Source organism: Protopterus annectens, chromosome 14.part0 (assembly GCF_019279795.1).
Source record: "Protopterus annectens isolate FY-2018-M chromosome 14.part0, PAN1.0, whole genome shotgun sequence".
NCBI classification, from domain to species: Eukaryota; Metazoa; Chordata; order Ceratodontiformes; family Protopteridae; genus Protopterus; species Protopterus annectens.
Window position 1 is genome coordinate 809,890,263 of NC_056748.1, and position 27,897 is coordinate 809,918,159.

Consider the following 27,897-nt stretch of genomic DNA (forward strand, 5'->3'; position numbering starts at 1 on the left):
TGTTTTCCTGACTTACATTGTGCCAACTTGGTGGATTGGTGACTTACTAGACACACTGGCTAAGAATTCTGTCACAGTTTATGGAATTACACCTTCATTTTACAGGACTGCATGCACATCTTAAATGTAAGGGGGCTGGAGATAGGTATGTAGAGGATAGCAAGGGGATACTGCATATTAAAACAGGAATACGTCACATCAGCTGTTACAGTGCACTGCTATATGTTACTTTCAGAGCAGTGCTGCAAAAACCTATAGATTAAAAAGGAGCAAATAATGTAGTGCAAGGTTATTTTTGTCTGTAAAACCTTGTATGTGATGCAGTCAGTGATGAAATAATTTCTGCATGCATCATTTCATCACATGTACACATTTCAGTCTTGTGGCTTGTATAGCAGTTCTGCAGAACTATCATGTGATTCAGAAGGTACTTTGTGTTAAAACAGGTCATGCAGAGTGTCAACTAATATATAGTATACAATAGTAAATTAGCAGCTAGGTGACAAGAAATAAGATGCAGATGCAGCCATCTGGCTTCTTATGGTAAAGGCTGAAATTCTAAAGTGGCATACTGCATAACCAAGTCACAGCACACTCATGGTTACCTGTCAGAGCCCATACAAGCTAAGTGTTCAGTTCATTTAAACTACAACTGTGTTCTCATGGCAGTGATTAAACAGTAACAGTAAAAGTCAAGATACAGCATCCTTTTGCATAGAAGCTTTGCTCTAGCTTTCCATTCCTAAAATTGAGGATGCTGGAGTACTTAATCTCCGGGAACTCACTTAACCACTTTCATTAGCAATGCTTATTGTGTGAGCAGTTCCTAATTCCAAGGCGTTTTATTGACATCTGTCATTTAGATGTTATTTTACATGTATTGAGGTGAATCAAAGAAGATGTACCAATACCATAAGAACAATATATGTCCAACTGTTTGTTGCGCAAGTTAAACTTTCACAGTTAAATTTCTGATATTAGAAAATATTCCTACGTATCTTAGAGGGGGTGATAGGATTAACATAATAGAAAGGCAAGAAAATAAATGGATTTTACATTTCAGAGCCAGGTTTGAATGATACTTGTACATTAAAACCAGAATAAAAATTTCTGCGAATTTGTATCAAATTATTTTTATGCTTCATATGTAAATCTTTATGCTTTTAGAATTATCATGCAAGTTTGAAACTTTTTTTTAAATGTCGATTGCTCAATTATCTAATAAAACAATCAGCTTTTACTATGATTAAATATGTATGTATACAAGTTTTACTTTTTCTTGACATCTGTTTTTCATGCCTGATGAAGCAGTCTTGACTCAGGTTTAATTTGCGTAATACACAGTTTGACATACATTGTTCTCGTGGTTCTGGTGCATCTTCTTCAATTCTGCTTAGTAATTGTGGTGTTACCAGATTTGTTGACCAGGTTTCCTTTCCTTTGCTTGTGATATGTATTGAGATAACATCTAATTTATTCAACAGCAAGAGGAGTTATTCTAAAAGGGACACCATGATGACAGAAAATTTCCTGTTCAGTGCTTGTACTTCCTGGAAGGATAAGTGAAGCTCACCAGGTGCAAAGCACTTGCATGTTTCTGTGCAGGATAGCAGGCACTGAATCCCTTGTTATTAGCCACAGCATTGCAAAAATGTTTATATTAATGCGCAGGTGTCATATCAGATAACTGGGGATTTTGCTAACCAAATATGTTTTCTAGGATGTTAGCTTAATCCCAATATATCTTGTTGCTTGTTCAACAGGGTGGCTTTCCTGTGATTGTTCACTACTACATGAACAATGATCATGACATACGTAGTGTTAATTCCGTTTATCCTAGTTGCAGCACCTCAGATTTTGGCCCCAGGCAAGCATGACACTCTCACAGACTCCTTGCAAAGTCCATTGAGTTATGTATCTGTTTTACACACAGTGTCTGTTCTGAGTATTTCCCTGTTGCATTGTCTTCGACTCTGTAGGATTGGTTTGATTCAGCTTTAGCGCCAGTTGTTTTTTTTTCTTTGTATAAAATCTTTTTTCTTTTTTTGTAAAAACAGATACAGTGAACATAATGATAATTGGTAGGTAACAATATGACCAGTGAATACATTGCTGAATAATAAAACATAAAAGTAAAATAGTGAGAACTATTTACATATATGCCAAAAGTCCATCATTAATTATATATACCAGCTTCAAACTAGAGTATGTTCAGAAAGGGATTTCCAAAATTCTGTAAAGTGGGTGTGGAATTTCTGAGTGAATATTTGTGAGCTAGTAGGAGTTTGGAAGCTAATTGTTTGAAACACTCCCAGGTGAGTGATTCTCTATCCTTCCAATGTAATGTAGTATTTAAGTAATGAAACTAGTGTTATTATACGTGTTTGCAGTTTAGTCAGGCCAGCAGGGGTGACGTGTAGGAGAGCTAACTTCCAAGATAAGGTTAATTTTTCATAACCCATTTTTTCTAGTTGGACTCTAAGTGAGCACCATAGCTTGTAGGTGCACCTGCATCTCCAGAAGATGTGGAGTAGATCAGCCTTGTGATTATCGCAGTAGGAGCAGAATGGAGAGATGGTTAGGTATATTATATTTAGAATGATTGGAGTAAGATAGGCATTATGAAGTGTCATGATCTGTGTATATTTAAGTTTAAGCGGAATAAGTTTGGATGTAAGCTCGATCTCTTGATATATTTGTTTGTTTGTGATTAAAGGATCAATTTCCTTCCAGTAACTAGAATAACTTCTTTTTGCGTTTTGATTAATAGAATACGTTTTTAGGAGTTAGCATTTTTTTGTTTGAGGATAGAAGGTTCCATATGGTTTTACAGGTTTGAATGTCATTTGCGTTGATATCAGGATTGTCTATGATATATCGGCTAAAGTCTCAAATTTGTCTTAAAATGATTGTATAGCATTTAGGGAGCTTTAATTGTGTTCTCATTTCAGTGATAGTATTATTCTTGAAGGGAAATGTATCAGAGATGGTTATTTTCTTGGGCATGATCAAAGGTTTGTCTGTGTTTTATGAAACCTGATTGTTCAGGGGAAACAGTGTTTGGGAAGATTGGTTTAATTCTATTTGTTAGTATTGATGCAAATATTTTAATATCAAGATTTATTAGGGCTATAGATCTATAGTTCAAGGGGTTTTTGAGGTCATTAGCACCTGTTTTTTTTTTGTAATTGTGGACTCTTCTTGCTGTTGTGTTATGGGAACAATGTTTGACTTTGGGTCAACAGAAAGTCTATGTATTGTTGTTATGAATTTCTGATTTTGTTGTGGTTATGTCATTTTGAGTTACAGTTAGGCTTTTACAGGTGTTTTCTTTAGAATTTCTGCATATGTAGGGGTAAGAGTTTGTGTTTGGTTACAGGGCTGGCTTACTTTTAAGAATTTAGACTCTTTATGTAGATATGCTGCCACCTGTTACAGATATTTAAGGTCTTGTGAATAAGGAATGTATTTCCTTCTAGCATCAGGAGGTTGTTACAGTGCATGAGATATCTGTATCAGGTATTTAAGCAATAGCTCATGTAGTGTTTCCATGTCTAATTTAAAGTAAGAGTTTTCCCATTTAAATATTAAAATTAGAGAAATGTATACTGCTTGACAAAGTCTAGATTGCCTGTTAAAAGACATTAAATTGTTATGCTTTTAGTAAACTCTTTAAAAATATATATGTTGTACTTTATCTTTTTACATAAACTTTGTGGGTACATATACTAATTGAAAATTATACAATTAAGCTGGAAAAAAGGGTTAAAATTGTGAGTATTAGAAAGTGGTGCAGTGGGTATGAAGATATTTGGGTAACTGATGTTTAATTACTTTAAGATAAAGGCTTTCACAGTAAGATCATTTAGTAATGATGGAGGGGAGTATATGATATAGGGATGGAAGGGGCTTTTTAATTTAATTTAACATACACAACATGAACATGATGGATGAGGTGGAAAAAAATCATATTTCCTCACACAGCAATGTGTCGTATCTCATAGTTGTTGCAAGAAAAACAGAACCTCCCAGGTCCTTTGCATACAGAGCTGTACTTCCAAGCATTCCCTGTTTGTCACCTCTGCAGCAGGAACACCCAACTTCCCAGACTTTATGATGAATAAACGGACACGTACCACGTACGTCTAGCCCATGACTGCTGGCTGTTGCAGCATTAGGGGCGATTGCAAAATTAAAGATGTCTGCAGTGCATTCTGGGCCTGAACAAACACCTGTAACTCAGATGCAATAATTTCCTCAGTTAACTCACCAGATGTTATTATTCAGTAAAATGTCTTTGCCATTACCTATTTTAATTTTGACCGATATCAGCATTTGTATTTGTACAGTTTTCACTTAACTGAAAACAAAATGTTTCTCTTACAGTGCTCATCACTTCCTTTAATTTCCTGAGTGCTTTAGGATAAGAAGCAAAATTATAAATATTGTCTGTACTTCACAGGTTTGCTTTGGACAGTATCATCATACATAAAAATGTTACTAGATTCAAGTTTCAGCCAAGCACTTAGCTGTCTCTGTAGGAATTTCTCCATTAACATTAAGGTATTTTTGTGTTTTGAAAATGAATATAAAACCTGTACCCAAGTCTTGTTTTATTTTTATCTTTGAGGTGTTCCAAGCCTTTTGAGGTTTTGGCTCTTTCTTGGAATTGCAAATGTCTTGAGAACAAAACTTGCCAGTTACACAGTTATCTTGTTTCCGTATATATAAAATGTCCACATATTTATTAAACAATTGAGAATGCATTAAATGGCAAAATGTGCTGCAAAATATGTTAGGGACTTTTGATTTAATAGGTAGAATGTGTTTTAATGAAATATTAGAAGATGTGTATGTCTGAGTTTAATAACAAAACATAATTAATTAGTGCGCAAGAGTGAATTTTACTTTTGTTAAATGTGGTCTGATAAGTTGGAATCATTATGTGAGTATGTCCCCACTGTAATAGGGATCCATTATTGTTTAGAATTTGTAAATTAACCAAAATCATTGTTAAACATTTCAGAAACTATACTTATGGCTGTTTTTTCTGTCTGATTTCTGAGGTGATATAATACGTGGTAAAATAATTTACTCAGTGTCACAGTACGGAGGTTGTTTCAGATCTAGCCTGCTGTACATTCTTCCTTAACCTCAAAATTTCTTGAGGGGGGGGGCTGTTGGATGCACAGCTCAGCTATTTTTGCTTTAAGGAATCTATTTATTTGGTCAAAATGTGGAAACAAATCACCCATTGTCAATAATGCAAGTAACTTTATTATTTTTTTTTATTAGCTCTAATTGTGTGATTAATCTTTCTCCGGATAAGAAGGCAGTACTGAAGGAGGCTTACAGGGTGCTAAAGGTAATAATATGAAATTTGTTAATTGTGGTCTAAAGACTTGACTTTGTCACTAAATTGACAGCTGTTTCAAAGTCTTTGTTATTCTCTGTCCCTAAGTTGTTTTTTGTAATTAATATTTGTTACTGTTTTTTTTTCAAAGCATTCCAAAAAATATATAAATTAAGTGAGATGGCAGAACAATATTACTCATAATCATGATCTCAGAAGATCGATTCAACAGAAAGTTGAATTTCATATGGTCTCGACCAAATGATTGACCTTCAGAAAAGTTAAATGACAGAAAACAACAAAAATCTACGTATTTGGGGGGGGGGGGGCAAGCCGCCCTGCACTCCCCATCTGGGGCGGCTGCACCCCCCCCCCACCATCTGCATATCTTATATGCAAACTCTGAGATCACTCTACAGTGGGGAAAAGGGTAAATTCCCCATTCTCCACTGTATTGTAGTCTACAATCAAAAGCTTTGACACTTCGGAAAGTCGATCATATGTTTCAACCGTATGAAGTTCGACTTTCCTTTAAGTTGATCTTCTAAAAGGGACTGATGTTCTTCGTGTTTCACTGTTATTACATTTGGGTAATCTGCTTGCAGGTTGCCCTCAGTTGGCCTGATTAATAAAGTCTTAGGTCCTGCGTCGGTTGCTGTCCCTTCTTCTATGACGTCAGGTCGTCAGGGGTATAAAACATGCAGCCGACGCCATTACACCAGTCTTTCTTGCCGTGCGGTGCCCGAAGCAGAAGCAGTTCGCAAGTGCCGGTCAGCCAACTCCTGAAATTTTCATTTTCGAGTTTAAGAACCGAAGTCTTCAACTTAAAGCCAAGTACCCCGTTGGGGAAACTTTTTTTTGCTCCTTACCGATGTCAGTAAAAGTTAATAATTTTATTACTTGTGGAAAGCAAATACCTCATAAAGATTTTCATTCGTACTGTATTCCTTGCCTAGGCCCTGATCATGACGTACCTTGCTGTTGGTTTTGTGCTTTATTTAATCTGCACTATACGTCGTCGGTATATTTTTGCCTCTAAATATTTCGGTTCTCAGTTTAATTATCCAGAAATGTCGGTTAGCCATCCGACTACCGGGATTCCGAAAAACCGCAAAGATAAAGCCCGAGACAGGCCGCCAAGGTCCAAAACTGCCAACGACGCTTCTCCTAAGCCAGTCGCCAATTCGCCGGTACTCAGCGAGGCGCTTTTGCAGCCCCTGATACCTGCTACTTCTGATTCGCAGGCCTCTACTGAGACCCATTCGGAGTCCGGTATACCGTGAGATACTTCAGCTATGGAACCCGTGGATGTCTCTACCTTGGATGGGTCCGGAGCCGCTGTGCAGGCACCGGCCTCTGAGGGTGTATTCAGGCCTACAGACTTGCATATTAAATCGATGCCTCCTTCATTACTAAGGCCTAAATCTCCAGATATTCCAAACCTCGAAAAACAAGGGAAGTAGTACACCAAGATCCACCAAAAGTGTTTATTGAGCGCTTTCGTTTTTTAAATAAAAAACTTCATCAGAATAACAAACACATCCAGTAACCACATATATATATATATATATATATATATATATATATGTATTGACCCAGCTTAAAATACCCGCCTAAAATTCATTAATTGACAGTTACCTAAAAGATATACACCACTAGAAACATAACAGTGCAAATTCGTGGTAATACATATGCATCCCCTTCCAGGCAAAAACAAATCAACATTCAGAACTTTTAAAACACATATAAAAAAACAACTTTTTGTGCAAAATATGCAAACCATAAAAACCATACATCATAATATTATAAAACAAATATATATATATATATATATAAAGAAACTATCTGAAACAATTACTGTTATAAAGTCAGATAGTTATATATATATATCCCTCTGCCCTAAGCCTAAGAATAGGGCTTATGGAGATATTACTATTAAGTCCTGGTTGTTCAGTGGCATTAGTTCTGAACTGCAATCTCAATTCTTGCAGTTCTAAAAAGTCATTTAAGGGACCTCCCCTGTCACCCATTACTACATGCTCTAAGATAGTAAATAAAAAAACTATGCCCTTCATTATTAAGGACATGTACAGCCAAAGCATTTTTGGGATCTTGTGTTTTGATATCGTAGAAATGTTGATATACCCTAGTCCTAAGGGCATTAATAGTCTTCCCAATGTAAAAACTTGGACATGAATTACATAGGGCAAGGTAAACTACTGACTTAGTACTACAAGAGTACTTCTTTTTATGTATATGCCTTCCATAATTGGGTATTTTTACCATAGTTCCTTCCATAATATGCTTACATTGCAAGCAGAATCACACTTATCTCCTGTCCTAGTACTGGCCTTACAATTCCTCTCTAACATATTTTTAAAAGTAATGTCTTTCTGGTAAATTATTTTTGGTGTCATTCCTACAATTTTTGTAAGGTCCTGACTGGTGTGAAATAAATTCCAATTATGACAGATAATCTGTTTAATACCATTAAATTGCTTGTTATAACTAAAAATAGCAGCCTTCTTAAATCCGTCAATCTCTACATTGGGTAACCCCATTTGTGGGGTATTACCTTTTCCAAGCAAAGAAAAAAATGTTTCTCTTTTAGCAACCACTTCCTGTAAAATCACATCTAAAAATAAATCAGGGTAACCCCTTTGTACAAGTATCCCTCTCAATACTTGAACCTGATGTAAAAATTCATCCCACTCAGATATCATCCTGGCTAAACGGGCACCCTGCCCCTTAACCAGGGATTTTTTCTGATGAGTGGGTGAAAACTATTAAAATGTAATAGGGTGTTGGAATAGATTGGTTTTCTGAAGATGGTTGTTCTAAAACTTCTCATCTCTATGTCTTTAATGATGGTGATATCTAGGTAATTTATTTCATCATTGCCTATTGTGTATGTAAAGTCTAAAAAAATCCATGCTGTGGTTTATATAACTCAAAAAATTCTATAATTCCACCTCACTTCCATTCCAAAAAATAATATCGTCCAAATATCTCCCATAATATTTCCAATATTGGGCATATTGACTATTAAAACAAACTCACGTTCCCAAAATGCTAAAACTAGATTTGCAAAAATAGGGGTGCAAATGGCCCCCATTGCCACACCCTTGCATTGCTTAAATAACTGCTCCTCAAAGACAATGACATTTGTGTCCAAAACTAATTCTATAAGGGTTCTAATGGTCCTAATACAGTCATGTTTAAGGTTAGAATATTGGCAAAGAAAAGAATAGAACCACTCAACCCTCTTTATATATAAATTTATTGTTTTATAATATTATGATGGATGTTTTTTATGGTTTGCATATTTTGCACAAAAAGGTTTTTTTTTATTTGTGTTTTAAAAGTTCTGAATGTTGATTTGTTTTTGCCTGGAAGGGGATGCATATGTATTACCACGAATTTGCACCGTTATGTTTCTAGTGGTGTATACCTTTTCGGTAATTGTCAATTAACATTAATGAATTTTAGGCGGGTATTTTAAGCTGGGTCAATACACACACACACACACATATATATATACATACATATACATACATATACATACATATATATATATATATATATATATATATATATATATATATACACACACATACATACATATATATATATATATATATATATATATATATATATATATGTGTGTGTGTGGTTGTTACTCGATGCATTTGTTATTCTGATGAAGTTTTTTATTTAAAAAACGAAAGCGCTCAATAAACACTTTTGGTGGATCCTGGTGTACTACTTCCCTTTGTTTTTCGAAGACCTAAATCTCGATCCATGTCTAAAAAACTGATGCCCAGGCCACATGCTCAGGTCCCTATGCCTAAAAAACAAGTAATAAAAATGGCTGAAGATCTAATAACTCTAATGAGGGGTAGTCAAACCCCCCCCCCCCCAAGAGGCCTAGGGCTGAGTTTGATTATGAATCTTCTGATCAGGATTCTGTTTCTTCTGACGGCCTGGATTTGTCCATATCTACTTATGAGGATTCTGATGCAGCAGATTATATTCCCTCTGCTTCCCCTCCTGAGGATTTTTCTTTTTGAAAAACTTTACATACTTTAAGGGAGCATTTCCACTGGGAAAGCCAGGAATTTCCTGATTCAAAAAAGAGGCTTAAGGATTTCCTTCTTCTACCTCAGCATAGGCCTTTGGCTATACCTCCTGTACTAGACATTGTTGATGATGTGTTCTCAGAATCGAGTTTGGCCCCTGATTCCCTGCCTCCTGCTCCTAGTAAACCTGACAGATACTACAGGATTCCTGAGTCCCACAATTTCCTTTTCAAAAATCCTGTTGCAGATCCAGAGACTATTTCTCAGGGGCCCAAGGGCATTAAGGCTTCCACTGCTAAAAATCCTACCCCTTCTGATAGAGACTCCAGGGCGCTGGATAGATGGGGTAAAAAGGTTTATACTTCTGCAACCTTGGCAATCAGAGCTTTAAACTGTCAATTTCATATGTTAAAAACATATTATTGGACTGCTTAAACAGAAAATTATGTTGATTCCTGACTGTGTGGAAAATAAAGATTTACAGGACTTAATGCATTCTGCTGAACAAGTTGGAAAACATACTTTGTAATGTGGTTTTGATTCTTTAGAGGCCTCTTGCAGAGCTGCTGTTACTGGGTCTGTGCTCAGATGGGATGCTTGGCTTAAGGAGCAATCTTTGCCTGATCATGTTAAAGCTAAATTGTTGGATGCTCCTTTAAATCAGGACTGCCTGTTTGGCAACAAGGCTGAAGAAGTTCTTAAAAACATGGAAGATAAAGCTAAATCTATGCAAACTGTTAAAGATTTTTTTTACAAGTGCAACCTCCGAGATTTAGTAGGCACTGGCCTACTAAGAATCAGTTCTTTCCAGTCCCTTCCAGGTCCTCTCAAGCCAAACCCAGACTCAGCAAAAATCCCAGGTTTCAGTCCCAGGGGACACTCAGAACTAAGCAGTGGGGGGCCTCCACTTCCAAATCTGGAAATAACAAGACACCCCCCTATGGTAAACAGTCTCAATTACTTCCTTTTAAAATTACCAAGCACTTATCTTTTGACAGCCCCATTTGGGGGGAAAGATTGCTCTCCATGCAAATAACTGGGAACTCATAACTCAGGACAAATGGGTTTTAAATATAGTGTCTTAAGGATACAGATTTTATTTCCACATGTTGCCAACACCAAATAGGTGGCCAGACCTGCCCCCAAATCAGTGGGCAGAGGCACAAAAACAAGTACTTTCCCTCTTAAGCATGGAGGTTATTCAACTGGTACCAGAAGAGGAAAAGGGACAAGGTTTCTACTCCAGACATTTTCTGGTACCCAGAAAAGACAAATCATGGCATCCAATCCTGGACCTGTCTACTCTAAACACCTTTCTGCAGATTCCAAAATTCAAGATGCTGACTCCACCAATTATGCTAGGCAAAGATGCCTGTTTGGCAACACTAGATTTAAAAGAAGCATACCCGCACATCCCAATCAGGGAATTTTGCAGAAGATACCTACTCTTCAAAGCAGGCTACACGCATTATCCATTCTCTGCACTGCCCTTAGGCTTGTCTACTGTGCTGAGAGTATTCACAAAGTGCCTGGCTCCCGTTATTGCATTTTGCAGGCAAAGAAGTATTCAAATATACCCATACCTGGATGATTGTCTAATTCAGGCAGAAAACCAGGGTATACTTTTGAATCATCTGGCATTTGTAAAAAGGGTTCTAACTTGTCTGGGGTACACCATAAATGAAAAGAAATCACAACTGGTACCCTGTCAACAAATTACATTCTTGGGTGCAAGCTTGAATACAACTGCCCAGATGGCTTACCTCATGCCAGAAAAGCAAATTCATTTGGTAACTTATTTCAAACAAGTGGCCACAAAAACCCTGCTATCTGCAAGACAAATACTGCAAGGCTTGGGGTTCATGGCCTCCTGCATTCTTCTAATTTCATATGCAAGACTGCATATGAAGAAACTACAGTGGTATCTAAAACGTCTATGGAGTCAACATTCTCACAGCCTGGAAACAATGATTCCTGTCATACCTTGCTTATGCCTGGAGTTCATCTGGTGGGCAGAGGCCTGCCACCAAAACAAGGGACTACCATTCACACCACCCCCTGCCGCCCAAACCCTAACTACAGATGCATCAGACTATGCATGGGGGGACTCACCTGGCAGGGAAGTGCATTTAGGGCAAATGGAACACAAATCTAATGCACCTACACATCAATCCAAAAGAAATCTTAGCTGTACAGAATGCTCTGACAGCCTTCAAGGACTACATTCTTCCAGGACAACTAATGGTAAAGACGGACAACACCATGGTTATGTGGTACATAAACAAGCAGGGGGGTACACATTCCTAACCCCTCTGCAGACTAGCTATGGCATTGTGGAACACAGCCTTGAGCTACTAAGTGCACCTACAAGCTCAATTCCTGCCAGGAAAATTGAATATGCTGGCAGACGGACTAAGCAGAAACCTCATGGACCCACACGAGTGGAAACTGGAGCCAAGGATTTTCAACATGTTGACAAGTGAATGGGGGAGCCCAGACACAGATCTGTTTGCCTCCCCCCAGAACTACCAGTTGGACAAGTTTTGCACAAGGACTGCACACAAACAAGCTTGGAAAGTGGATGCTCTGTCCTTCAGCTGGAAAAACCCATCAGTCTTTGCCTTCCCCCCACTGCCTCTGCTCTCCAAAGTTCTACTAAAAGTCAAACAGGACAAACCAAGGATGATCTTGAATGCTCCAGACTGGCCGCGCCAACACTCGTACCCCCTCCTGCGCAGTGTGTCACAGTTATCTCCATGGCACCTGCCTCAGACCCCTTCCTTGCTGTCTCAGCAGGAAAATGAAATTCTGCACCCTCAGCTTCCAACATTGAACCTTGCAGCCTGGCTAATCACTTAAATTCACCCTTACCATCCCTCAGCAAACCTGTGATGGATGTCATCTTAGAGGCAAGGAGACCTAGTACTATAAAATCTTATGCTGAAAAATGGAAAAGATTCTGTGCCTAGAACCAATTTCAAGGGATGAGCACAGCAGCGCCCAATTTACCTCAGATTTTGCAATACTTAACTGAGATGCTTCACAAGGGCCTGTCCTTTTCTTCCATTAAAATCCATGCCTCAGCCATTTCAGCTCATTATAACACAGAACCTCCCCACTTCTCTCATCCTCTGCTCAAGCAGTACCTCAGAGGGGTCAAAAACGTGAGACCACCCAGGAGAGCTCCAACCCCTGCCTGGGACCATAACTTTGTATTGGAGAAACTCTCTCTACCTCCTTTCGAGCCAGCTGCTACTGCAGACTTAAAAATTCTTTCTTGGAAAACAGCTTTCCTTTTAGCAATCACTTCAGCTAGAAGGATATCTAAATTACAGGTTCTTATGGCAGTGGAGCCTTTCATCATCTTTCATGCGGACAGGGTGTCACTCTGGACCAATCCATCCTTCATGCCTAAAGTGGTATCCAGTGTGGCTCTTAATCAGTCCATTCATTTCCCAACCTTCTTTACCAATCCACAGAACGAAGGGGAACGGATTCTGCATTCCTTGGATGTGCACAGACAACTTAGATTCTACTTGGACAGGACTAAACCTCGAAGAAAATCTGAACAACTGCTGGTAGCATTTGCTGCAGGGGCAGAGGGGAAGGCTATTTCAAAACAAACCATTTCTAAATGGATTGTCCATTGCATTCATTTCTGCTATAAGCACCATGGAAAACCTATCCCCCAGGGGATCAGATCTCACTCCACCAGGGCTGCATCTATTCTGCAGCCTTTCTCAGAGGTGTTCCTACCAGGGACATCCTAGAAGCTGCTACCTGGAGTTCTGCACATACTTTCATCAAGCATTATCATTTGCCAATTTTCTCTAAAGTCAGAGCTGGCTTTGCCACTGCAGTCTTGCAGGGCCTTATTGCTGGTCCTAATGCTATATAAACTCCTCCTCCCAGCCATAGCTTTGGGAATCTACCTAAATGTAATGACTGCAACAGTGAAACACGAAGAACATAGTACAGTTGTGTACACTTACCATAAATGTAGATGTTCGAGTGTATTCACTGTTGCAGTCCTGGTTACCCTCTCTCCAGCCCCCTAACTTCTTTTGGCTTTACCTCTACTTTCCTTTACTATGCTTAAAAGCCTTTTTGGTGTATTTGCCTTTTTGTTGGAGGTATATCATTGTACTTTTATATTTAATTGCTTCTCATTAGGGGGGCACCTGACATCTGGGGCAAGAAAAACTGATGTAATGGCATCAGCTGCATGTTTTATACCCCTGACGACCTGACATCATGGAAGAAGGGACAGCAACTGACACAGGACCCAAGACTTTGTTAATCAGGCTGACTGAGGGCAACCTGCAAGCAGATTACCCAAATGTAATAACTGCAACAGTGAATACACTTGAACATCTACATTTATGGTAAGTGTACACAACTGTACTTTATAATGATATCCTTATGCATTTCTATAATGTAGTCACCTGACAGATATTTTTTTTGTATCAGTGCTGATAATTATTTTGTATTTTCATATGTTTTTGTATTTAGTTACAGTATGACAAGTTAGTTCTGGATATATTTCATTATTATGTTGTAACTTTTTCCCCATCTTCCACTGAAAACAGGATTTGCTGCCTTGGTCTGTTCATTACTAAGAAAAAGATAATAAAATATACAAATAAGAAACAAAATTAAAATAAGTTCATAAATTTCATTGCTTGGACAGCAAGTTGATAACCATGTAGTAAGTAATAAACTAGTGTAAAGTAAATAAATCACATACTATCACTTATCTGGTTAAACTTAAAGTGTGTGTATGTGTTTGTGTGTGTGTAAATTAAATAAAGAATAAATAAGGACAAATAATTTGTCTTATCTCAAGCCAGTTTAGTATTAGCATAAACTTTAGGAAACAAGGATTATTTAGGGACTTGTTAATACTCTTAACATTGAGATCTGAATTATCTCTTCACCCAGGGGCAGTGATCCTCTATCATTTGGTGAGATAACTTGGTTTTCATCTGCTTACAGGCTGTTAAAAAAATAATTAGTGGCTTGATATTTTTTAAATGAGTGAATCATTTAGCATAATTAACCAAATTTACATTTTAATTGAAAATTAAGTAAATAAACAAATACATAGAGTCAAAATAGACTTTAAAGTAGAGCTGTGATACAACTAATAATCATGCACCTCTGTGGCTGATACATTGTAGCACTTTACTTGCATTGCCCATGTTTCAAGTTGCTATGTACCTCTACTAACAACAGCTGAGACCTAGGGGAGGCCAGGCCTGGGAACATAAAGAAAATAGTGATTGTGCAACATCTCCTAAAAAACAGGTACTAATTTTTGTGATACTTTGATTTCGAGGTGGATGGGTTGTTTGAACGTTCAGCAGACCGCTGGAGCAGTCAGAAATGTGTAATGAGTTTAAGATATTTTTTCAGGCAGAATTTTTTTTCCCTTTATCTCAGTGAAATTTTGATGGAATAAGTTGGCAGGTGATAATATGGAAAGGGATGGTGGTTACTTTGTGTGTGGAAGCAGCTGATCTGCTTGCCCTTTATCAGTGCTAATGATTGTAAGTAGGTGATGTATGAAGGCAAATTACAAAAAATAAAACTTGCTTTCAGGTAAACATTAATGGATCTGGAAAGCAAACAGCAATATCTATATGTGAAGTAATTTGAACTGCATTTAGTATGGGTCTGGCTTCAGCCTCCACCCCTCCCCCACCCCACCCACTGCCCTACTCATGTTAGCTAACTTTAACCATAAACCTAACTGTGCCCCAATTCCAACCCTGCACAATACCTCAAGGGAAAAAAAATCTTTTTCCTTAAACTCCTACACAGAACACACAAATATGTAAATAACCACAAACCTGTCCCGTTACATAACCCCAACCCTAAACCTAATGAGCCAAAAGTCACACACACACACACACACACACATTCTGACCCAGAAACATAGCCCTACAAGTGTCCCCGTACCTAACCCAAGCCATATGTGTGCGTATACACACACACACGCGTGCGCTAGCACCCATACGTCACAAATAACACCACTCACATTTTTTGGCAACACAGACATTCAACCAGATGTTCGATAAAGTGAACAGTTGGCAAAAGGGACCTGCAGTTAATGCTGTCAACAAAATGAACAGTCACAAAGTTAACCCATTTATATTTATATATATATATATATATATGTAAAAATGTATGTGGGTCTACTTCAAAATATTAAAGACCACTTACTCGAATCCCAGATCATCAAGATGAGAATATCGAAACCACATATCCACGGACCATAAAGCCATCAAAAATCTTCACCGGGAAAGGAACCACTTGGCCGACATGGGGAAGTTTGCCCTTTTCCCCACTATAGTGTGATCTTGGAGTCTGTATGTTTAGTTAGGGAGGGCATGGGTTTTACTTGCTTTGTTGTGTGTATTTTGTCCTGTGGCCAAGTTGTTACTTTCCTGGGGATCATTTTAGATGGTTTAATGGTTCATGGATATGTGATTTGGGATTCGAGTAAGTAATCTTCTGATATTTTGAAGTAGACCCATATATATATATATATATATATATATATATATATATATATATATATATATATATATATATATAGATATATATATATATATATATGTAGAGTAGAGATATATATATATATATATATATATATATATATATATATATATATATATATGTGTGTGTGTGTGTGTGTGGATTCACTTCATAAGCTCAAATACTGAAATATCGAATTTCAGTATTTAGAGCCCAGAAAGTCAAATCCACAAAACCACAAAAACTCAAAACCACGAAATTCAAAATTTCGCACACAGGAGATTTTTGAACTTCGCGATACTACTGCACACACACACACACACACACACACACACACACACACACACACACACACACACATAACCTCTCTACTACATGAAATAGGCAAGCCCCTGCACCATGTGGGGTAAGCACCCCACCCCCCCCTATTTAAATATTCTCACTCCGAGTTCACACTACATACAAACACACACAAAACACCACCACACAAGCTACATTCTCCTCGCACACACACACATCACAACAACAAAACACACTGAGACACACCACAGCCCCTACCCAAAACCCGTAACACACACACACACTTAACCTGAATACATAACCACAGCAAAAGTTCAGAAGAGAAAAATTCAAAACCTCTGGTATTCGAGGTTTTGAATTTCGCGTTTCTGAACTTTCGCTGTCTCAGGATTCGACTTTCTTGGCTCGAAATGCTGACATTCGATATTTCAGTATTTCAAGCTTCTGAAGTGAATCCGTGTGTGTGTATATGTGTGTGTGTGTGTGTGTGTGTGTGTGTGTGTGTGTGTGTGTGTATATATATATATAGACATATATATAGATATATATATAGATATGTATAGATATATATATATGTGTGTGTGTGTGTGTGTGTATATATATATATATATATATATATATATATATATATATATATATATATATATATATATTTATATATATGTATATATATGTATATATATATATATATATATATATATATATGTATAGATATATATATGTGTGTGTGTGTCTATTTGTACATATGTGTATACTTGCTTGTGTGTGCAAGACAGTATATATGCATATGCATATATGAAATATACGAGATTGAAATGCAGAGTAATAATCAACTTAGTCTAAAATGATATGCAATAAAAATGAAATCCAAATTTGAATCATACAGCGTCATCACTAGTAAGACAAGTCTGACCACGCTATATAGTGACAAGATATGGTGATGAGGAACTGAGAAAGCAAAAAAATACCAAATGCGCACACACACACACATACACACACACACATATATATATATATATATATATATATATATATATATATATATATATATATATATATATATATAATACAAACATATACACATATTGTATCGTTTACTTAATGCACCTAAGAAAGCAAATTTTGAGGCTTAAGTAGCTGTTGTTTTGTATCTGGATTATACTGCACATGCCTTTCAACCTCTTAGTGCAAGAATTTTGGAAAATGCCAAATATGGGTGGTCAAAGACCCAACATCAGAGACAGATTTTAAATATTGCTCTTATAAACTTAAAAATTTAATAGAATAAGAGGTTTTACATTAGTATGTATTTTCTAAAGGATATGAACCCTGAAACTCAAATGATTGCCATTATTTAATTAACTTCAGTCCTCGGTGATCTGCCGGAAAACCACAAATTTTATGAGGAGCAGACCAAGCGTATGAGGAACAAATCTGGACATTGTATGAAATTCTGGACAGTTGAGAGGTATGCTTCAAAGAGTTAGACTTACAGTATTTCAAACTGTGATAAAAACTGTACTTACAGCTTGACTTGCCACATAGCTGAGAAGCATGCCTTATAGCTGAGAAGAAATAATTCTTGTCATTTTATGATTTGAGGTGCAAAATAATCACATAAATGTTTCAGATGGGACCGAAAACCAGCACCTCCATGATTGCTACACAATATGAGTTCAAGCCTTCAGGAGGGAATTCAGAAAGCATAGTACAGAAAGACTGGTTTTGTGTAATACAAACCTGCTAACAGTGTCTGCATTCTAAAGGTGAGTTTGCACAAGAAGCACACCATGCAGATCCCTTGATAAACTATACTGGGTGGTGTTAGTAGAGACCATGCCCAGTTCTCTATGTTGTGATAATTTAGCAGCAAAGCAGAATGCATTTAGATTTATGCATTCAGTGCACAATTACCTTTATGTCATTTGCAGTAAAAAATAAATAAGTAAATCTGCAAGGGGCATCAAGGAATGTAAAGAGGACTGTAACTTTCATAGGATGTTACTAGGTTAATGGCCTTAGGGCCCTTACAGGCTTAGCCAAATTTAGCCACATTACCCAAGGGTATCAGATTTAAGCAGACACTAACTTCAGCCAAAATTAGCCCCATTACCCAAAGGTGTCTGATTTGAGCAGACACTAAATTCAAGCCTAGCCAGATTTAGCCCTATTACCCAATGGTGCCATATTTGAGCAGACACTAAATTCATCCAAATTTAACCTCATTACCCAAGGGTGTCTGATTTGAGCAGACACTAAATTCAAGCCTAGCCAGATTTAGCCCTATTACTCAATGGTGCCATATTTCAGCAGACACCAAATTCATCCAAATTTAACCTCATTACCCAAGGGTGTCTGATTTGAGCAGACACTAAATTCACCACCCGTTGCCCCTGTCCAAGAGGGGCACCAGTGGAACTCCTGAGGTGTATTTCCTGTTCCCCATCCAGTTGTCCATATTATGCTTAAATAGGGTCAATGACAGCTTTGTTTAACCTATATAGGAAGTCTGTTCCACAGGAGGGGAATCCTTTGTGAGATAAATCTGTCCCTTCAACAGATTCTGTTTGTGTCACATACCAGGTTGAGATCCTTAGAATGAGTGGCTCGTGTGCCATTAGACTTATGTAGGTGCAGCATTTCCAACAAGGCAGGGTCTGAATTTGCTTTATATGCAAGATACAGGTCCCCTCTGAGTAGTCTGTATGACATTGAGTATAATGACAATGCTTTTAGGCTGTCCACATAGGACAGATGCTACAGATCCTGAATTGTCCTTGTAAGGAGTCTTTGTTGTCTCTCCAACTGTTGCAGATGCTTGGAGAGGTACATACCAAAGGGAACATTGTACTCTATTATTGGTCTAATGAGGGAAGCGTACAGGGAGGTTATAACTTCTTTTTTTCTGGAGGCAATGCCTTTGCTTATAAGGTATGCTAATTAAAATGCCCTTTCTACTTCTGTGGAGACGTGGTAGTCAAAGGTGAGATTGCTATCCACCTGTGTGCCCAGATCTCTATCTACTGATTGCGTGCTTAGAGTTTTACCATTGATATAATATTTTTATAGGGTTTTACAGGGAAGTCACCCTTGCCAAAGGGGATGATTATGCTTTTCTTTGCATTAAGATTGAGGCCATGCCCTTGGCACCAATCATTTGTCTTTGTAAGTCCCTCTTGCAGGATGTTGACATCATTCTGGGACTCAATGATCGCTCCTAGTTTGCTTTCATCCAAAAACATAGCCAGCCAGAGACCTTTTGTTTTTGCTTGTTCTTCAGAGAAATAGATTCCCAAACAGCAGGGACCCAGGACAGATCCCTGTGGGAACACCACTGGTTATGGGTCTGCTGGAGGAGGGGAAATCACTGATTTTGACCGTATGAGTTCTGTCGGTGAGCCAGTTTGCAACCCACCTAACAGTATATGGGTTGATGCCCAGCTTGGGTAAGTTTATCAGTGATGCCTGAATAGGCAATAGTGTCAAAGGTGCTGGATAAGTCTAGGTAGGCTGTATGCACAGATTTACCCTCATCTAGGGGGCTTTGGTGACTGTTTTGAAGAAGTCCACCAGGTTTTGCGGGCATGACCGTCCTTTTGCCAATCCGAATTGAGTGGACTCTAGTGTTTGGAAATCTCCAATATCTTTATTGATGAGATCCATGATGATATGCTCCATGCCTTTACAGACGGGTCTATAGTAACTGGGGTCAATGGCTGTGCCTCCTTTGTGCAGCAGAATGACAGAAGCTGTTTGCATTCTTTTGGGACATAGCCAGAGTTTTAAGGCAAAATTTTTGAGATAAACTGCCTAGAAATAAATCGCCGCTTTTTCTGTGAAGGACTGCTATCCAGATCAGCTGGTGTGATGGTTGATATCAGTTGGTGGGGACTGAGGTATCATACAACAGTTATGTTTATGGAACTCTGGCTGAAAGGGGATCATTGATGTAAAATTAGTGAGACAGCAGGTTAGATTATCTGCTGAAGAATTAGTGCAGACCATGATAGGGCTATGGAGCAACGTGAGAAGAATTCTCAAGCAGACAGAGGATTACTAGTAAGAAGTGGAAATATGGGACTTCAGACTCATAGACATTCCAAGACCACCAAGTCGTATCACTATTCCCACCTTACCAGTACCCTCCTTCAGTCTGCACTGCCTTTCTTCAGAAGGGTGATACCTGCTAATCCCAAAGTAAATTTGCAGATACCCATTTAGATATCTTGGTTATGTTTAAAGGGAGATAGTCAGTCACACTGCATAACATACAAGAGAGGTTTATTCCAGAGGTTTATGAGGCACTAGGGTAAAAACCCTATCCCTCCACTGTGTCTTATTTATATGTTGGTGAAGATTTAGGTCCCTAGTTGTAGTATTGGCAGAGATATTGGACTTTGAGAGATGCAAGATGTCCTAGACAGTCAGGTCTTTAATGTCACAGTAAGCAAGACAGAGAGCTCCCTTCACACGTTTATAACACACTGAATAAAGGAGTAGAGCTTCCAGCCTCTCTCGGTATTTCAGGGGCTGTAGGCCTGTGATTTTTTTTGGTTAGGAACCTTTAGGGTCTTTCTGTTTAGTGAAATGCATCCTGAAGGAACATTGTACTTAATAACTGGCCTGATAAATGCTGAGTATAAGGGAGTGATTACCTGTTGAGATCTGGATGGTATTCTCTTGGCACTTAGCTGAGATAAATAAAGGAATTTCCTGACAATCACATGATGGTCATAAGAGGCAGAGCTATCGACTCAAGTTCCAAAGTCATTGGTAAGTACTAGGGCCTGTACAAGCCTAGCCAAAAAGGTACCCTGGCTTTCGCCACCCAAGAAAATTATTTTCCTATGCCCCTGTTGAGCAGAGCCATAGAGGTGATCCCTGGGGCGAATTTCCTATTTTCCATCCAGTCATCAAGGTTTTTCTTGAAGAGTGCTAATGAGGACCTTTGTTTGATATAGATAGGTAGTTTGTTCTAGAGTATGGGAAGTCTCTGGGACAGGAATCTATCCCTCCCGCATGTTCTGTGTGGTAACAAGGTTTAGGTCCCTAGAGTGTGTAGCTCGGAGGGTTGGGACTTCTTTAAGTGGAGCATGTTCAACAGCTTTGGGTTTGACATAGCTTTGTATGTTAGGCAGAGATCACCTCTGAGTAGGCGATATGCGACTGAGTAAAGCTGGAGTTTTTTGAGACAGTCTGCGTACAGCATCTGTTTGAGGCCAGTAATCCTCTTTGTGAGGTATTTCTGCGGCCTTTCCAGTTGATGTCTTGTGAGGTACATACCAAAAGGGGTGCTGTACTCTGTAATGGGTCTAATGAGTGATGAGTAGAGGGGAACAATGACCTCTAGTCCCTGACTACATTTTCATTTTGCAGTGGTATGTTGTCTGAGGAGGAGCATGATTTGAAGAATAGTGACCCTTTTTATATGTGGTCAACAGTACATTTCCTCTGCAAGCATTTAGAACATAGCAAGCGATATGGAGTTATCTGTTACTTCTGAATAGACATTTCTGGATAATACAGGTGAGATTTTAAGCCATATTATATTTCTAAGCCCTTAGATTAATCTTTTATGTTGCCAATTATGTGTTTCTTGTCTGAAGCTACCCAAACAGAGCACGCAACTTCCTACCCTAATTTATTAGCTAAAATTGCTTTTTTAATGTATAATTTAATTTATAATCTAAGGTTTTATTTCTTTACAGTTTTTTTAAATGTTGGTTAACAGATTACATTGAATAACTGGAGAGTAAAATGTAAAGGTCAAGCACAGATGTCTCCATTTCATCTGCCTTTTTCATTCATAATGTTCACTGGTCAAATAGTAATTTGTGGTGCTGAATATATATTTTTATATTTGCTGGTTATTTTTTAATTGTTTTTGATGCTCAGAAGTATACACTAGCCTTATTTCAGTCATACAATTATTTGTCCAAAATAACTGGATATATTATTAACACAACTAAGACAAACATATTAAGATGTCATTCAGCTGCAACATCCCCTCCTCTACCTTTCAGTGGAGATTCAGTGATTTTTTTTGGGTGTGGACTTTCTTAATGATGTTTTCACTTATTGAGTTTGAAGTGTCTGAGGCCTAAATCTTTTGCTTTTGGAACCTTCTTCCTTATAAGCTGTATAAATTTACTATAGCTAAAGGGGTGGCAGAGTGCATAGTTTTTTGTACACAGTACATTGATACCGCTTAGTAATGATTGGTATGTCAAATTTTGGAAGATCTAGAGGACGTTTTTATGAAGATGGCATTCTGCTGGATGCCACTGAAGAATTTGATAGCTGATGGTGGACTTTACTGATCTGAAGTAGTTAACTTCATTTGTGCATCAACCTATGGGTTATCGGATCCGAGCCGGCAGTTTCCAGCAGCTAAGATCCGAGCTCCAAGCTCCTCCCCCTTACCCATAACTCCCTGCCATCCCTTCCTGACCTCAGATCTAGTTTGCCGCGGTTTGAACAGCAGCTTGATCTTGAGCGTCTGAGTTTTCCTGAGACTTCTTGTGAGAAAAATCCTTCTATTTTTTTAACTTAAAGTTTTGGGTGATTTTTGAGTGTTGGAACTAATTTAGTTTTAGTTTTAGAGTGTTCCCTCAGGTTTTGCGTTTCCTCCCCCTTGTTTCTTAGAGTGTTAGGGTGTGTTTGTGTGTGTGGTCTTGGGGCCTAGTGCTTGTGTTTTAGTTGAATGTCTGAGGCCTCCAAGAGATTCTTCTCTAAATGTACCGAGTGTGGCCATAAGCTTTCCCTGGCTGATGGCCACATTCAGTGCATTTTATGCCTTGGGGTTGAACACCTATTTTCTGGCTGTACTATTTGTGCAGCGTTCAACCCCAGGGCTATCAGGGACCAGAGGTCGAAGCTGATCCTCGTGGGACTCCTGCCCCCGGACTCGGCTCCATCCTCAGGCCCCTCCGTGGTTCCTGCCGCAGCTGCGGCAGCATCCACGGACCCTTCCCTTCCACTGGCCAGGACTCAACCTCCCTCTTCGGGCCAGGAGGATAGGGAAGCTAGGAGGGAGAAGCACCGCGAGAAACACAAGCGGCGGGCCGAGGCCTCTGCGTCGGCCCCGCCGGCCAAGCGGGTCTCTCCCCCCGGGACTGCCGGGCCTTCTCCTTCTCGGCTCCGTTCTCCCTGATTTTCACCGGGGCCGGAGGAGGAGGAGACCCGATCTCCCTCGAGGTCATCAAGGCAGCACTTCCGTCCCACCTCGGTGGCCTCTTCCAGGTCGACCAGAAGCCTGACGGATGCAGACTTGGACCGGATGATGAGAAGGTTCCTCCAGGCCCAGCTGCAGATGGGAGTGCTCCTGCCTCCCCCCCCCCTCTCTGGGGGGGAGCTCGACCCCTTTTTTCGCCCCGATAGCTCCTTCCCCGACCCACTTCCCGGGCTCAGGGTCTACGGAGCTGAGTAGCGTCGGAGCCCTGGGGGGGGGGGGTGTCGATGCCGGTAGTCTCGGGTACTTCGGCGCCGACAGTGCCCTCGAGTCGGGTCCCTTTTCTATGGATCCTAGCTCTTGGAGCCGAGAGCTGAGCTTCGGATCCGAGGCGGTCAGTGTGCCTTCGGCTCCGACTAGGTCGGAGCATACTGGCCCTTCAGATCCGATGGATTCGGCTCTGGCCCCGATCTACCCATCGGATCCGAGGGAGAGTCAGCTCTCAGATCATAGGGAGAGCGACTCTCCTTCGGCATTCGACGTGGCAGAGAGGGTTCTGTCGATTGAATCCAGGCCCCTGGCCTTAGCTACGGCTCCACCCTGCACTCCCTCGCAGATGGGTCCGACTTCCATCACCCGGCCCCAGGGACAGCCTGTTCAGACATCCCAGATAGTTCCCTTGTTGGAACAAGATGTGGCTGGTGAGGCCTTCTCAGACAGCCCCCCTGAGGAGGTCCCTCACAAGCGCAAGTGCAAAAGGAAGCACTTGGACTCCCCCGAGTCCTTGACTGAGGACACGGACTTGCAGGAAGGGGAAGGCTCCCCAAGATCACCCCCCCGAAGATATCTCATTTGGAGACATCATGGAGATGCTCAGGATTGGCGGGGGTGGTCTGCCCCAAAGCCTGCCTTGGACGAGTCCGTGTTCCTGGAGGCGTTTGAAGCAGGCCCGTCTACTTCTTGGGTGTCCCCTCCGGCCGATCCCCTGGTAGATCTGATCACTACCAGGGCTTGGAAGGAGCCGGACACTGTGGAGCCCGTCCCCAAGAGGCCTGACAGAATTCTCAGCCCGCCTTTGGACAGGTCTCATTGGAGCAAGGGAACCCCTGTAGATGCCATGTTGGTGGCGGTGGCCACCAAGAGGGAACTGGCCCAAGAGAGTCCCTCGGTCCATCCCCCTGACAAGGAGTCCTGGCGATGGACCATTTGGGGAAGCAGATGTTTGCTTCAGCCACCTTCTCCATAAGGTCGCTGAACTACATGGCATATGTCATATGGCTCCAGCGGGATCTTATCAAAGAATACACTGGGTCACCCCCAGAGTCCATGTCGGCAGAGGACAAATAGGTGTACTCTACCCAAATGGCCACTCTCAGGTCGATTTCCAATACCTCTATGCGGCTGCTGTCCCATGCTAGGCCTGGCTCCGCCACTGTGATTTCGCGGAACCCTTCAAGGCGTCAATCGCTAATGCCCTGTTTGATGGTTCTGCCCTTTTTGGCAAGACCGTACGCGATACCTTGGTCCAGAGCGAGAAAGACAGGAAGACGTCTGCCGTCGGAGTCCACTTCTCTGCTCCCCAGAGGTCCTTCTCGAAGAAACAAAAGGGACAGAAGAAGATGTGGTTCTGAAAGTCTCAGCAATCCCGTTTTGCTCCGGACTCCCCATCCTTCAGAGGCAGAGGAGGACAGGGTGGATGCCGTCCTAGAGGCAGAGGGGGCCCAAGAACTTTGGGTCCAGAGAACCTTTCTCTGATTGGCCTACGCAGTAACCCTGAGGGGTTACCCGACTGCTCCACTCTGGAGGCAGTCGGGGGGGGGTTTCTCGAAGCACCTAGCAGCTTGGGAGTCCATCACGACAGACCGCTGGGTGTTTCGGATCATATCCAGAGGCCAGGAGATTCCGTTTCTCCATCCCCCTCTCAGACCCAGATTCCTCCCCAATGTCCCACCCGATCAGAGGGAGGCCGCATCTACAAAAATTCGGCAGCTGCTAGAAAAAGGAGCAATCCAGCACATCCCCCCAGACCAATACAGATCGGGCTTTTACTCCAGGTTCTTCTTGGTGCCAAAAAAGACGGGGGACTAAGGCCAATCCTTGACTTATCCCTATTGAACCTGGCAGTAGCCAAAGAAAAGTTCCAGATGGTCACTCTTCAATCCATTCTCCCCTTTTTGCTGGAGAACGACTGGATGTGCTCCATAGACCTCAAGGATGCATACTACCACATCTTAATGGACAGATGGTCCAGGAGGTTTCTCCGCTTTCGACTGGGAGCCAGTCACTATCAGTTCAGGGTCCTCCTCTTTGGTCTCACCACAGCCCCCAGGGTGTTCACCAAGGTGTTAGCGGTAGTAGCGGCCCATCTGAGACTCCAGGGAATTCAGCCCTCTTATGGTGGCTCCAGTCTCCGTACCTCCAAAAGGGGCACCCCTTCTCTATGTCCCCTTCCCTAGCCACGGTGACCACGGACGTCTCTCACCTCGGGTGGGGCGGCATTGTTGCGCCAGGACCGTCCAAGGCACATGGAATCAGATGGAGACCTCACTGCATATCAATGTCCTGGAGATGAGGGCAGTGCTGTTAGTGTTGCAAGCACTTCAGAGCCTTCTTCCCGTTGGGACAATTGCAATCCAGACGGACAACATGTCTGTCGTTTGGTATATCAACACACAAGGGGGAACCAGGTCCTATCCACTTTGTTGAGAGGCCATGAGAGTTTGGGAATGGGCGATTTCCACCAACCACTTTCTTGTAGCGATGCACATTACGGGTCGGTCCAACATCCTAGCGGACAGACTGAGTCGCACCATCCTATCCCCGTACGAGTGGTCTCTGAATCCCAATGTAGCAAAGCAGATCTTCTCCAAATGGGGTCAACCTTGTTGCGATCTTTTCGCATCTCCTTCAAACACGAAGTGCGACACCTACTTCACTCTAATTCCCCCACCCGGGAAATCACCAAGAGATGCTCCGGTGCATGCTTGGCCTCCCGGTCTTCTTTATGCTTATCCGCCCCTTCCCCTGATGCTCAAATTTCTGCAGAAAGCCAGACGGTTGGGGTGCATGATAATCCTCATTGCCCCATTCTGGCCTCGTCAGGCATGGTTCCCTTATGTGTGGTCTCATCTAGTGAATCCTCCCTGGATTCTAGACCCTCATCCAGATCTGATATCTCACCCCCTGGGCCTACCAACCCCGAACCTGGACAACCTCAAGCTCACAGCTTGGTTGATCCAGTTCCACTGTTAGTTCGGACTCCCGGTATCTCTTCCCAGGTCAAAGCGATCCTAGTGGTGGCCCACAAGCAGTCTACTAGGAAGGTTTATTGTAGCAAATGGAAACGTTTTTCTATTTGGGCTGAACATCAGAACCTAGATCCTTTCACAGCTCCGTTACCAGCTGTGCTGGATTTTCTGTCGGGACTGTTTGATAAAGGTGCTAGCTCTTCCACAGTCAAAGTACAGTTGGCGGCTATTGCTCATTACCACGTTGGATGTGATCTTGGCCCTCTGACTTCATCCAGATTATGTAAGGCCTTCTTAAAAGGCACCTTCCTACTAAGGCCTCCAGTGAAAGATGTGATCCCTCCTTGGGACTTATCGCTGGTGCTTCAGGCCTTAACAGCTTCTCCCTTTGAGCCTGCTGCCTCGGTAGATCTCAAGTTCTTGTCCTGGAAAATGGCCTCTCTTGTCGCTATCACATCGGCAAAAAGGGTTTCGGAGCTTCAAGCCCTTTGTGCCAAGCCTCCATACTTGATTTTCCACAAGGATAAGGGTATTCCTCAGGACCAATCCCTCTTTTCTCCCCAAAATTGCTTCAGAAACTAATATTAATCAGTCTATTAATTTGCCAGTCTTCTTCCCCAATTACCAAAATAAGGGCGAATTCAAATTACACTCTTTGGATGTACACAGACAGTTGAGATTTTATCTGCACAGGACAGCCGGTCATAGACGTTCAGATCAGTTATTTGTGTCCTTTGCTAAATCCAGTTTGGGGAAAGCTGTTTCTAAAGTCACACTATCCAGGTGGATTTCTCAGTGTATTCTCTTGGCTTATGAGAGTTCTGGCAGGCCTGCTCCTCAGGAAGTCCATGCCCATTCAACTCTGTCTGTTTTTACCTCTGCTGCTTTTCGGGCTAGAGTTTCGTTGGATGGCATTTGCTCGGCTGCCACGTGGGCCTCATCTCACACTTTTTATAAACCACTACAAGTAAGATCTGGTTTCCAGAGGGAGAGCATCCTTTGGCTCCACAGTGCTCCGGAACATCCTTCCTTGAGGGCCTCCCAAGATTCAGGTAGTTGGGGACTCTGCCCCATAGGTTGATGCACAAATGAAGTTAACTACTTCAGATTAAGAAGTTATGTACTCACCATAACGTTCCATCTGAGTAGGTAAACTTCATTTGTCAGCAACCGTCCCTCCGTCCGTCCCCCTTTCCTCTTCGGATG

The 27,897-nt window shown here is 41.0% G+C and overlaps 1 protein-coding gene across 2 annotated transcripts in view; it reads left to right on the forward strand.

Moving 5' to 3' along the window:
- The window catches only part of AS3MT (arsenite methyltransferase), a gene marked incomplete at its 5' end in the record, with an annotated part of 471,486 nt that overhangs the window by 248,042 nt on the left and 195,547 nt on the right, over positions 1-27,897 (forward strand). For both annotated transcript variants that reach the window (XM_044056556.1, XM_044056557.1), the window contains 1 exon segment: positions 5,296-5,365. In XM_044056556.1, coding sequence (XP_043912491.1) covers positions 5,296-5,365 — 70 coding nt within the window.